A 13,948-nucleotide genomic window follows, 5' to 3' on the forward strand; every position below is an offset into this window, starting at 1 on the left:
GGTGTATTTACATGAAATATTCGGGTACCTGAAAAGTGAGCACGCACAGCTTATTCCCACTGAAAAGTGGAATATTTGTTAAAACATGTCCGATTCGATTATATTTTGTAGACATCAAGTCTCGAATATTTTTGAAATGAGTCTTCTTTTAAACCGAATCTCAGTGTTTATATTCTTTATTCCAACAAACAAGATAAAATTGAGGTGGGTATATCTTCTTTCACAGGTGTGGTCATAATGAGATTATTTAAGGAATAGCTGTTATATTAATTTTTTCGGTCTATGAAGAAATAATCTCAATCACGTGGTGCACGCTAAATAACCTGCATATCAGGTTATTTATTTTTTAGTGTGCACCACGGGCATTGAGGTTATTCAAATTGACCGAAAAATATAAAGTCTTTTCTTATAATTTAAGTACTAAAATTCAACGAGTAGTCATTAAAAAGTTTGATGTCGTCACAGTCATTGCAAAATTTGGTCTATGAGATGATAAACAAAAATTGTCATCCAATCAGAAACCGCGTTACTTCTGAAACTAAATTGTACACTAATAACCAATTATAAAGGATTAGTTTCTTACAAGGTGAACCTACCGTTATCGTCATCAAGATCAGTTTGTTGGTTCCCGTCAGAGATAGACACATTTACATTTCTTCCTTTAATGCTGTAAATGTTAATAACTGAAAAAAATAACACAAAAACAAAATGGTTTATTCTCAATCGTAAACAATATGATTTTAAGCTTTGTCTATGAGGAAGGAGCTATTTGTATTCAAATAACTGACTTAGTTGAAATGATCGCAGTTGTGTTAAAACGCTTAAGTCTCGAAATTAAACTTGACTATAACACACCCTTTGCGTCAGCGTAAAAAAAGTTTAAATAATCATTTCCGAAATACATCACTTCCGACCATTTGATATGTTCACTGAGTCAAATAATGCGAATTCATTTTTTTAAATCAATAATTCCATGATAAATAAAATTGTAAATCCACGTACTTTAACAATTCATACATAACTTTTCAAATGTTGATAAAAACAAGTTTACAGTGTCTTGATAAATTACCAGCAACACAATCATGATGTTTCATTTACCAAAAACAGTACTTTTTTTAATATATGCTCGTTTGATGTTAACGGGAAAAATCAATTGAAGACGAGTTTGGTTATTATACGTTACAAAAGGTCTTACCTTTTCCATTTTGCTGTTCACTGTTAGTTTTTTCCAATTCTTCTAAACACTCTGAATGAAAATAAAATTTTTAATATGACAATAGTACAATTTTTAAGAAATACATCTATTTAGATGAACTAGTGTCAACAGTAAATTTTACAAGGGAAAATATACTGCATTTTGTCAAACATCATGGAAACTAATTCCATTCTGCCAATCATGTCTGTACTCTGAATATGATTCAAACGGCATATTTGATTCCATGTTCGATCTTTATGAAAATTTTAATTTCATGGCATTTATTTCTACTAAGTAACGGAAACATTGGTATCATCATCTCGTGAAGTTTTTTAATTCAATAAACCTGTGATCATTTTGGTATAATATTGTTTTCGTTTTGTAGAAGTTTGACACAATAAAAGCTTAAAAAGTATCTTTGACTGCTTTAGGAAATTCTAAACTATCTGTTTTTTATTCACTGATACGACTGTCCATTATGTGTATCTTGTGTATATGTTTCAATAGTGGTCACATGTATCATTGCAACGCTGTGTCAGATTTCCACAAAAAGAAATATAAAATTCAGATCATGCAAAGATAAAATTTACACTAATACTTTTTCGTATATGTCTTGTTAGTTTTTGATGATATCATAGATGAATATAATATATGATGATATGCAGTCTCTTTCTCCTTTTGTCTTACCTTCAACTGTTTCTCTACTGCCGTTTTGTATAATGTCAGTATCAAGATTAGCATCTGTAACTGTTGTTCTTTCAGTATCTGTAAAATAGAAAAAAAATCACTTATTATTGAAATAAAATAGCGAAAACTAAACAAAATAAAATACTACTTTTAAATAACAGAATTACCGAACTTACAAACTTTAGGCAACAGTCAAATAGAAAAGTCTATAAAAAAACAACAACACCAAGGCAAAACCGGAAAGTTGAATACAACGTTAACCGCATCAGTCCTGACTTGGTACAGGCTTTCCCAATGAAAATGGTGGGTAAACTAGATTTAAAGCACGCTAAAAATACTGCTTTCATTACGTAAAATTAATTCCAGTATATTGCAATACAAACAGGCAGCATAGCACTGCCACTGGTTAAAGTTAGTAAATCAGTAGTCAAGATAGTAGAGAAGATACATGGATGATGTTATGAAAATCTATCGTCTGAAATATTTACATGAAGGGGAAAATAATAATGTTGAAATCAAAACTGTCTTGTTTGTTATATATTTTTGCAGTGAAACAACTACTGCCGTCGAATTCGAAGTAACGGTCTGAAAATGATTAATGAATGAATGAATCTTTATTCTAATAACTTAAATACATAGTTATACAGAGATGTCAATATATACAACATAAATACATTTCATATGCAAGAGTACAAAATATGATGTGGTGGAAGCTATTTTAGTACTCTCTCTAATTTCTGGTTATGGATAAATGAACGAAAGCAATTATCTAAGTTTAGAATTATAATTGGAGAGAACACTGTCAATATTTTGATATGTGAAATTAAAGGTTTTAGCTGTTTAAACCTTCTTGTCTATCACAAGATCTTAGGGGAACTCCAATTCAGTTGAATAAAGAAACATGTAGGTCAAGAAAGGGCACAATTAGTGCCATACGAATGTCGATACTTTGGGATAGTGTGCATAAAAAGTGTCTTTCCTAATTAACAAATATGATGTCAAGGAGAAACTATAGCGTACATGTTGCTCGGTATATCATTTTTTTTCTATTTTCATCTATAGTGGTAAAACATATGGGTTGTAACCTAAAACAGCAAATGTGTAAGAGTTTTCATTCTAGCGGGTGAATGCTTCGTGGGTAATATCTCTTAGACGGGTTTTCAATTTCAAAGTACAGCTATCTTAATGCGCAGTTTCTTTGTTTGAAAAATAATGTAGACAGTGTAAAGCGTCATTAAATGTAATAGAGAAATAATAACACAAATTAACCAGGGGCCATGTCAACGAAGCCTATTTGGGAATAGGACGTGTCTAAGGATGGTCTTAGGACACGTCTTTTTCCTTAGTCATGTCAACAAAAGTCTCAAAACTATAGATACATCCTAAAATATGTCCTAAAGTTAGGATACCTCCATGGGTGTCCTATGATGATTTACCCCTAAAACTTAAGATGAACTTAAAATGTCAAAAATTGAAAGAATGTTAACAAAAAAAACCTGACCGCTGTATATAATCATCTCAAACAACGAGGGGGTAGTATTAGACGAAATACAGTATTAGAGACAGAGCCACTGCTTACGGCATTCACTTTAAGGCAAGTATTCTCCAACAGTGTCACTTTCTTTTTCGCAATTAGATGCTCTGTGAAATATTGTTGCCTCATTCTCCTTAACTTCAGACAATATAATTTGAATAACACTTTCCGAAAAATTTGGGTTCCTGTTATTACTACTCATGATTCGTGCAATGCTTGGGAAATTAAAGATAATGATTTCGAGTGGACATTTAGTATTAGTGTTTATTTTATTATTTGCAAACATTTCATTAGTATTAATGTTAATAATTGTATAGCAATTTATCCATGCTCTATATAATATCTTATAAATTTGATATATACCCCCTTTTCAATGTATTTACCATTCAGTTTTTTCATAATTATCCGACAATAAATCATAATTTAGCATAACACTATCTTAGGACCGTCTCATGGTGATCATATAGTATAAGGAACATCCTTAGATAGCATCGGTATACATCGTACGACCAATCGGAACTCCTCAGTCTTTCTAGTTACACATAAGAAATTATTTTTACTGTAGCGGAAATGGCCGAGTTGTTCCAATTGACCGTACGACGTTTCAAAGGCCATCCTTATTTTATTCCTAAAACATATTAGGATACTTTTATTGGTATGGCCCCTGCTATGTAAAATATGTTTACAATTGCCCATTTAATACCAGACAACTAAAGCAAATGAAAAAAAGTAATACGACCAACACGAACTAGCAGGCTCAGAATAAAAAAAAACAAAAAGGTGAACTGGACTTGTCAGTTAAGGAAAGACAGGCCAAATGAGAACAGGATAAATTGGAGTTTTCATTACCGATTACTTTGTTTATCCAACTACAAAATCATGGTTTTGACAGCTTTAACTTATGTCAGCACTGGAATAAAACAATCTGTAAATTGAAGCAGAAAAATACATTTACTATTTAGTCTCATCATTTTACGCTACTGATCTTGTAAATAAAGTTGTTTAAGAAGTGGCCTGTATCATGTCATCTGACAAGCCGTACGAGCCTCAAATAGCTGTATTTGATCATGGCGTTGCCTCAGCCCAATACAACTATCCATATCTTCGGATATAAATAATACTTGTCAAATATTTAAAAAAAAATATAACCGTAAAATATTCAGATTCTAAATCGCTATAAAACTTACAAGGTGGGTCGTTCTTATCATCTTTGTTTTTTGCAGAACATGACAGTTTGCTGCCCATGATGGTGATTGAACTGTAACACAATTTACGCTCACCTAAAATATATTAAGTTGATAGCAATTTATTTAGGGTTTTGATTAAAGACCTAGGAAAAACAAGATCTGCTATTCTAAAACAGATAGTAAAATACAAGCTCGCTACAAAGCTTCAAACCCGCAAAGCAAAAACAAAATAATAATAATAATAATATTATCAAAGGACAATAAACCCCAAACTTTTTTGCGTTGGAAGACGGGTCGCTATACATGAGCTTTACGATCCAAGCACACGTTCCAGAACAGCAACACGGCTTAAATAAAATGCTCGAATAAAAGTAGTTGTTTGTAAGATAGAACATCGTAAGAAACACAGAGATGATAAGTTATTTCAATGAGATGTCTCACGCTACGCCGTGCTAAGAATACCCTAACTCAAACATTTCTGTCAAACTTCGGAAAGGGGGACATGGTACAAGTCGTCATGCAATACAATATACCAAGAATCTAAGTACCCGCTCCAGTACCAGCTTAGAAATCTGTTATAAAAATTTTAATTATGTACCGCCTAAAAATTACTTAGTCGATCGGTACAATGATCGGTCGATTTGGTTACAGGTACAAGTTATCATTCAAAAGCATTACACCAAATATCTAAGCAATCCCTCCAATTGAAGCTGAGATGTCTGTCACAGAAAGTGAAACGCACGAGCCGGCTCCCCCATCCCAACCCCGAGTGGGCGTATGATAATGGCGAGCTATATATACAACACATCAATATACAAAAAATGCGGAAACAGCAAACCGTAATAGTCAGAGTTGCTAAATTCTCATAAAAATAAATATTACCTTCTTTCGTAACTTATAAAAAAAAACAATTAACCTTGCAATGACACAAATAAATGTGTACTGCAGTATGTGTTAATTGTTTCTGATGACTCATTACATGGTCAATTATCTTTGGGATATATCGTCTGATCATTGTCTTTTCTCAAACGAATATAAATTTTACCCTGAGGCCAGTAAATCTTTTTTTTAATTTGTCTAAGTAGCTCCTCTTTTCAATTTGCACCCATCTACGTCTGTCATGGTTGACTTTCTAGCATCTCTGTGAATCGCTCTTCCATCCCTTCTTCCATCTACAATGAGCCATTTATAACAAACACTGTATAGAAAGCTGGTTTCTATGCTGTTGACCATTAGTTTCTTTTGTTTTCCTCTTACAAAGACCTTATTGCCAATATGAAAGTTATGCTACCTTGTATTTCTATTCTCAGTTTGGTTTGATTTTCTCATTGTAACGTTAAATTCTTAATTCCATTCATCTTACCAACTCTTTATCATTCTCCATTATCAGTATATATCTTTATTTTGCTCTAACTCGTCTTTCCATGAGTTCTTCAAATAGTGATCCAGGTGACAGCAATTGCACTTTCCTTCATGCCGAATTTGGCTGCTCTATTAGCTCTCCAATGTAAGGGTGCTAATTTACTAAACCTTGTTAGTTGAAAAGTAGGTAAAGAAGGGGAAAGGTGAATTAATTATCTTCATTTGTTTCACTTTTGCTGGTAAGTGGTTGCGTTCAGCTTTTCTTTTTCATGATATCTCATTATTTTGGTTCTTACTATCAAATCATACTATCCATTTGAATATGATCCTCCTAAATGCATTGAAAGTACTTCGTAAGGATCACTTTGCCATTAACGTCCTCTTTCCTTCTTGTTTTGTTGTTACTTGACATTCTAAATAGTGTCAAAAATTGTTTCCTTATAGAATCAATGGTCGGAAATCAATATTTCTCTCTTATCATTTGTAAAGTTTTCGTCATTCAAAAGCTATGTATATCACTTTCCCTTGCAATTATTTGATCCTTTCTGAATATAATTCCTTTTGCTACGTATAGTTAAGTTTACATGTGGTAATATGGCAAAATGTTCAGGTCTTCCTTTTTTTCCTTTCAATCACTTTTATTTAATCGCTTCCTTAATTTAAACAAATTCTAAGACAATGGGTGTTTTGAAGTCTAGCTGGTCAAATTGATATTTTTGGGCTCATACATGATGTTCCACTCCGCACCAATACAATGTAGCTTGAAAAGCGCACACGATAGTAGCTAGACAGCTAGCGGGACAGCAGAATGATCATTTTACTGGTTATGGCATCGCAAAAAAATATCCAAGTTGGAAGCCCATGGTAATAGACGAGTTAGTGATTGGCAATCTCTGATGACCCACCAACTAGCAGATGTCATGGTCAATGTTCGAAACGTCAAAGGAAGGATGAGACCATCTAAAGACATTAGGTACATTTTAGCACCGCCAGTTTAATTCGTGTACATGTACTAGTACCCTATTATTAATGTATGCCAGTGTGAAATTAAAAGGGAAACATCAATTTTTCGCATATAGTATACATATTTGTCGTCTTCTGTGTTGGTAATATTTCATGTGCCGGATGGAACCAAATAAAAATTCACGTCTGGTCTGATACCGAGTATTAGACCAAAACAGACGAGAAACAGGTGAGCTATACAGAACATATCTAAAGTTTTTATCCTACATATACATACCCAATTTTCTAAATGTGGCGGTAAATATGACACAAAATAACTATATAAGGGGATGTATTGCTTAACTTACCCTTTCCTGCTTTGTTGTATAAATCTTGCAGATACCCCTCCCCTCCCCCATCAAAACGTCCGTTCTAGTCACGCTTTTAAATGTTTTAATCAATGTACATTTAAGTAAAATACGAACTTGAATTATCTTCATGGATGATTTTCTAAAAATAACTATTTCGTCATCACGGCTGCAAATGTTCCAGAATTGAAGCATACTGAACAAAAATCATTACAATAACCTTGTCCAGTACATCATGTCCGTCTAATTCTAATTTTAGCTAACTTTTGGGACAGAACAATTATAAAAAAAAACAACATCAAATTAAACCATGCATGACCACTATAAAAACAAAATAGTGGGCTCATGAATCTGTTCAGAAGTGTTTTTATAACAATGATTTACTAGCTCAAAATGATATCTGAATTTAAATCAAACAATACAGTTTAAACACTAATTATTAGTTTTATATGTATCAATTAATTTACAGACCTTTACTGACAACTTTAGCTATTTTGCTGTCTATTTTCAGCTTTGGAAAATTGTGAAATCTATTTTTAGAATTTAAACAACTTCAGCAATCGGAACTACTCGGCCACTTTGGTTGGTGGATCCCTTTGCAGGGATATTTGGCACTTTTAGGCCCTACTCATCCTCCCAAGTCAGGGTTTTGAGTCCATCCTCGCTCCCTCAAACCCCTGACATCACTTATTCATATTTTGCAGGTATCGTCCAGCCAATTCCGATTGAATTTTTAATATTACAAAATCATTTTCTAATATCAGAAATTCCTGATTTAGTAATATTATAAAATATCACACATTTTGTAATATTACAAATTGAAATTGTAGTATTAGGAAATGAATTTGTAATATATCAGAAAATGAATTTGTAATATTAAAAATCCTTTTGCAATATTGCAAAATCAGTCACATTTTTTAGAATTACAAAATGGAAGCTGACTTGTTTGTTTGGTATATGCAGCAGATTTCAGGGGTGAAATTTGTGCAATAGTTTCTTTGGGATTAGAAATATTTGTTTGAGATTTTTGAAAAAGAGGAGGCAGTTGTATGGGCAGATCTATAATGTAGTGTTCCTCTGATTCATTATCTTGGGGTTTAGGCAGTAATAAATCCAAGAGCATAACAGTTTCCTGGCCATTTGTCTCTCCAAGAGTTTCATCATATTGTAATGCTTCAATTTCTTTATGTGGGGAACAGTTTATGTTAAATTGTGAAGGACACTCTGGCTCCGAGTCCGACATGACTGAAATGACAGGGGAAGTCGTCTGCAAACTGATAATGAATCAAATCTGAACGAGATTTGGGATTTGCCATATATATGACGGTGAAAAAAATACAAACAAAATCATTATTTGGTTTACATAAAATCTTTTATTTCATTCAGCTAAAAAGAGTGAAAACGAAACAAAACAGCGAAAAAAAGATTAACGGGATACGCAATCGCAATTTGTTTACATTGTATCTATGGTGGCGGCCATGATTAATTTATGCTTACCAGAAAAAAGTAGTTCCGCCGATCACGTGAGTGGGAGGAGCCAGAAAGTCGACAACCTGCTAATGTACGGATACAGCAAAAAAAAATAACCGTATACCTTTATTCGTTTAACAAGTAACCTCATTGTAGGCAATTTGATATTTAATGTGTTTATTATAAACCATTTCTCGTTGCTTACATTTATTCAATATGTTGGTATTTGTTTCCAGGCATGTGCGTATTCGTTCATTCGGAAATGGGGCGACCACCTTCCTCTGCGCTGACCACATCAACATATCCTTCGATTCCATAATCATATAAATAGGTGTCTGACGGGTATTCCAACAGGATTTTATAATTGTTCAGATGTCCATAGATTAATAGGAGATGTCTCTGTGACCAGACCACTTAGCTTGCCAAAACTCCAAACTTCTATTTATTTCATCCATGGTGAAGTGGCAAGGTGATCTTAATTTAACAGGTCAATTATATCCAAATCTCTCATGTGATAAAACAAATTGAAAAATAACCAAAGTATTTCTTTACGCTGGTTATGGGTTCTGTTACCGGTTACTATACTGCCTTTACTTCTTTCAGTTAACATAGTCTGCAATGGATACATTTTCGAGCCCTTTATCGGATCTGACTCTTAAGGGTAGTCCAAATTTTGTAACTCCAGAAAGAAAGCATTCTAACACAGTTATGAATGTGTTTTTGTCAGGAAGGTTACAAGACGACAAGGCAACAATAAATCGCCAACGAACGAGCTTATGATATGTATTGGCATGCCAGAGATGGTTATGGCCAATAACATTGTAAACTCTTCGATGAAGTCTATCCTTCTTTCGCTCACTTACTCCATGTGCATCTATACGATGAATAGAATCACGAAGACGCCATCTTTGAAAGCGAATACCTTTCATAATTAACATTTGTTTTAACATGTGGATAGCTCTTCATTATTTCCAATGGTACAACATCAAGTTCCTCTTCACAAATTGGAAAAAATCGTATTTACTTAGACTGATATAACCGCTGGTTTTACCATTTATGACGCAAATGCATGCAAATGCTATTTTATCACCACTGGTATATCCACGCCGCAAAGGAAGAGGGAAGTTTAGTGCGCTGTAAAACCTAGATTTTACCTACCATTTCGTTTGAAATGACTGTAATATGTCAGAACCATTGCGGTACCAGCTGCTCCGGTGGTGTAATATTTATTTTGCCAAATTTGTTTTGGACTTGACTTGAATATGGATCGGATTGTAGTGTTCGGTTATTTTGTTGTTACCCTTATTTTGACACTCTACGATATACTCTCCACTCTGACAGTGCTAGTAATTTTGCAATTTCTGATATTTTGTGTAAATTTGGTAAAATAAACTTTGGAATATCAATTCTATATTTTTTGTGTATTTATTGTCACCATATTTCACACATTCGGTTCTAAGTTTCATCATGTCTGAAATCTGTGAAATGCCTAATGTTTTCCGGCATTTCTTCAGCTGATAGCAAACATTATGTCTGGCGTGATTTTCTCTCTCTGGAAATTTGCATTCAAATGAGCGAGTATTACACATTGTATTTATATCAATTTAATAAGCCATGTAGAACATCTTGTGCAAAATTTCTGCTATGAAGGAGATTTTGGGGAGAAATTTATGAAAAGGGGAGATTTGTGTCTCCCGCGGGGGAGGTTGACTAAAAAGCTGAAGTCTTTCTCCTAAAGAAGGAGGATTAACAGGTACATTGTATGTCATTGTGGAATGTATGAATCATTTTTTATGCCCAGGGTCTGTTACTAATCATTCTCTGTTTTATAACACGTTCAAATAATTAATTGATGAAAGTATAAGAGTATAGCATTATATAGCAATTATAACATATTACAATTGAATGTCACTAATAGGGTATGAATATCACAAGCTTCTTGGCCATAATAGGCACATATATCACCATTTATAGCAGCGTATCCCCTTTTTTGGCCAACAATATTGAGGTGAAAAAGATTACCATTGGTACGTGTACAAGTACTAGTATTTGCATTCACATTTAAGGTGGCTCCCCTACTTAGTAGAATTTTATATTTTTTTTATTTACTCATTTCAGGGAATCTGAAAATTATGTCATGTGAATTCATCATGGTAATGTGACGCATTGTGAACAACTTCTATTTTCAATATAGGTGTTCTAAATTAATATACAATATAAAGCATCGAAAAAGGGAGATAACTCCATTACAAGAAAAGTATCAAATAACACTAATATGACTATATTTAAAGTACTATTGATTTGTCGGCCAAACTATTTTTAAGTCGCTAATATTTGTTAGCGACTTCTTGCACACGTAATTTCAGTACTGTATATTCGTATATGATTTGCATAATAATATATTAATACACCACCTTATACCGCTGTTCGGTGCCGTAGAGCCGTCAATTATAGCTTCATATAAGATGAAATATACCTCTTTTAAAAATACTACATGTGTACATAGAGTGTTACATAGTCCCTGACGTGTACATGTGTACTATGGGTGTTTGTACACGTATGAGAGTGGGAAGTTTACATTAAAAGATGAAATGATCGGTTAGCATTGAACTTTCTGTATGTAAAGCTGAGAAACGCCTAGTCTCCGAGTTGTCTTGAGTAAGAAACATTCGGGTCATCGCGGTTACGAAATCACCCGTTATTAAATAGAGCATTTTGCAACTGCGCTTGAAGTTTGACGACCTTAGTCGAATGACGAACTGTTGCGTAATACAACAAAGTTCAAACTTCAAAAGTAAAGTCGGAACATAAAAAACATTTGTAATAGGTAATGAGCTTTTAAAACCGACATACGTTTTGAAATGTTCTGAAATATCAAGTATAAGTTATTTTTGAAAAAGGAATAAACTTATTTTGTTAGTAATGTACAAATGTACGATATGTCAAACTTCTACTATCTTCTGATCAACTTCAACACGCTGAAGATACTGTCACTTTTCTCTGTGCATGCTAGATACAAAATTTGCCAACTAAATTGAACAAGTGAATTTAAACATTAAAAAAAAGAATGAATTTAAAAAATAAGCAATAAGAGGGAATTTAAAACTGTACGTAGGTAGATGTTAAATGACTGTAATTAAGTGCAAGCTGAAATGGCTGTTGTGAATGACTCGACTGAGTCACTCGTAACAAACGTTTACTGGTGTACTGTTCCATAATTTGATGGTTCTTGGAAAGAAAGATTGTTGTCCGACTTGTAACCGACGCTGAGGATATTTGGAAGGATAATGAGCACATGCATGTGTCGGGACTGTCTAAGGGTTGGAATTAACCGGTCTGTTTAAGTAATGACAACTAGGGAATAATTGACTTTATTAAGTATACAACATTATAATCTTGTGTCTGGTCTTCTACGAGCTAGGCTTCTCCAATTTAAATCTTATATCATGTTGGAAATACTAGATATATTGTGATATCTGTCTGTCACAAACCTAGCTACACGCCATTGAATCTTCAGTGTATGGATACCAAATAAAGCAGGCAAATGCCAGTGATGGCCTGACTAGCGATTTATATGCCTGCTCCTTTACCTTGGTGGAACTGATGTTTAAATTTCTTTTTAGGAAGCTTAATGTATTAGTGGCTTTATTGCATATGGTGTTCACATGACTGTGCCATTTAAGATCGGATTGGATTGTAATGCCAATGTATTTAGCTTTAGCGACATGTATGGCCATGTAATGTGTACTGGAATATCATTAGCATAAAATAAAAACAAACTGGGTCCTAGAACAGAACCTTGGGGTACCCCTGACTGTACGTCAATAGAGCCAGCTGTTACACCTTCGAGAACAACTACATGAGTACGATTAGATAGGAAGCTATGTATTCATTTAGAAGTTTTGACTTGTATACCATAGTTTCCAAGTTTGAGAGAAATAATGTCCGTTTCCTTGTGCGATTTACAATATAAAATCATTTATTGAATTGATAGATGAAACTTACTTTCAAGCGGTGTGTTTGACGTCAAAAAGTGCGGCCGTTAACATTTCCGGTGACGTAGGTTATATCCATTGAAAAGAATTTTCTAGGTTTTTAGTTACATCATCAATAAATTCTATAAGTTTACTGTGTTACAAAGGTTCTTTGTCGCCGAAAGCCGTGTTGAAAATGATATAGGAAATTGTTTTCATCTGCATAGTTCATGATGGCACTAACTGCAACATGCTCTAAGATTTTACAGCAAATGCATGTCAAGGATATTGGTCTATAATTTTCAGAATATTTAGACCCTTTCTTGTAAAGTAGTTGTAAATCAGGGAGACGCTGTTTTTCATTCAGAGGGTTCTTCACCGGCATTTAAAGATGTTTGATAAATTATACAAAGAATTGCTGATATATCAATGAGGTTTTTGAGACGCGGTTTGATTTGGTCAGGTCCACAGGCTTTTGAAGGTTTTAGATTCTGGAAGACCTTGATTATGCCTTGAGCTTCAATTATAACAGGCGAGTTTGTTTTCATATGTCATGTAGTTTTGATCACTGAATAGATTCTGAAGTATTACTCGGTAGTGAGAAGATTTAATTGGCTATTTAATGCACCAGATTTTATCATCTGTAATGAGCTGAACATTTTTTTCTTTAGTGGTCCAACTCCCACATAATCTGTTTTCTTATACTTGAGATCAGGCATTTTTTTCATAGTAAAGAAACCTCTGTTCCCGATTTTGGGTGATTATATCTTTTATGTCATGCCAATAAGACCGTCTTAACAGTTTTTGTATGTAATGTTTAGATTTTTTGTACCGCTCTCTAAGTTCGTTTCTACAAGATTTTTTCGTTTTCTTGTATAGGCGGTCTCAATTTTTGTTTTCGTAGCTCAGGTGTTATCTAGGAAGTGTAGGCTTTTTGTTTAGTTTTTTTTGTGTGTGTGTGTAATGTGTTCCGCTATCATCTGATTAAATTGTGCTTTAAATTCTTGTCGAAGACCTTCAACTGCTAGGGTGTCAATTACACCTTTGATGTTACCATATAAATGCTGTGTCTTCGCATTTTGCTTTACTATATATTAGTATATTTCGTGGTGCTTTGTTGAACCTTGACGGTGTGGCATTAAATTCTATAAAGACAACGTCATGGTCTGATACACCAAGTAATATTTCAGTACCAGGAACTTGGTTAGGTAGGTTTGTTAGGGGACAAC

The 13,948-nt window shown here is 33.8% G+C and overlaps 1 protein-coding gene across 1 annotated transcript in view; it reads right to left on the reverse strand.

The window, feature by feature from the left end:
• The window catches only part of LOC148625115 (uncharacterized), a 29,353-nt gene extending 21,581 nt beyond the window's left edge, over window positions 1-7,772 (reverse strand). The window contains exons 1-5 of the mRNA XM_088568406.1: window positions 7,747-7,772; window positions 4,604-4,696; window positions 1,883-1,960; window positions 1,196-1,246; window positions 597-683 (exon numbers count right to left, since the gene is read on the reverse strand). Of these exons, the coding sequence (XP_088424532.1) occupies window positions 597-683; window positions 1,196-1,246; window positions 1,883-1,960; window positions 4,604-4,661 (274 nt within the window). The 5' untranslated portion in view covers window positions 4,662-4,696; window positions 7,747-7,772. The remainder of the gene's footprint in view (window positions 1-596; window positions 684-1,195; window positions 1,247-1,882; window positions 1,961-4,603; window positions 4,697-7,746) is intronic.
• Window positions 7,773-13,948: the final 6,176 nt, after the last annotated feature.

The sequence above is a fragment of the Perna viridis genome, chromosome 2 (assembly GCF_037379345.1).
Source record: "Perna viridis isolate PV_CMFRI_1.1 ecotype Kerala chromosome 2, ASM3737934v1, whole genome shotgun sequence".
NCBI classification, from domain to species: Eukaryota; Metazoa; Mollusca; class Bivalvia; order Mytilida; family Mytilidae; genus Perna; species Perna viridis.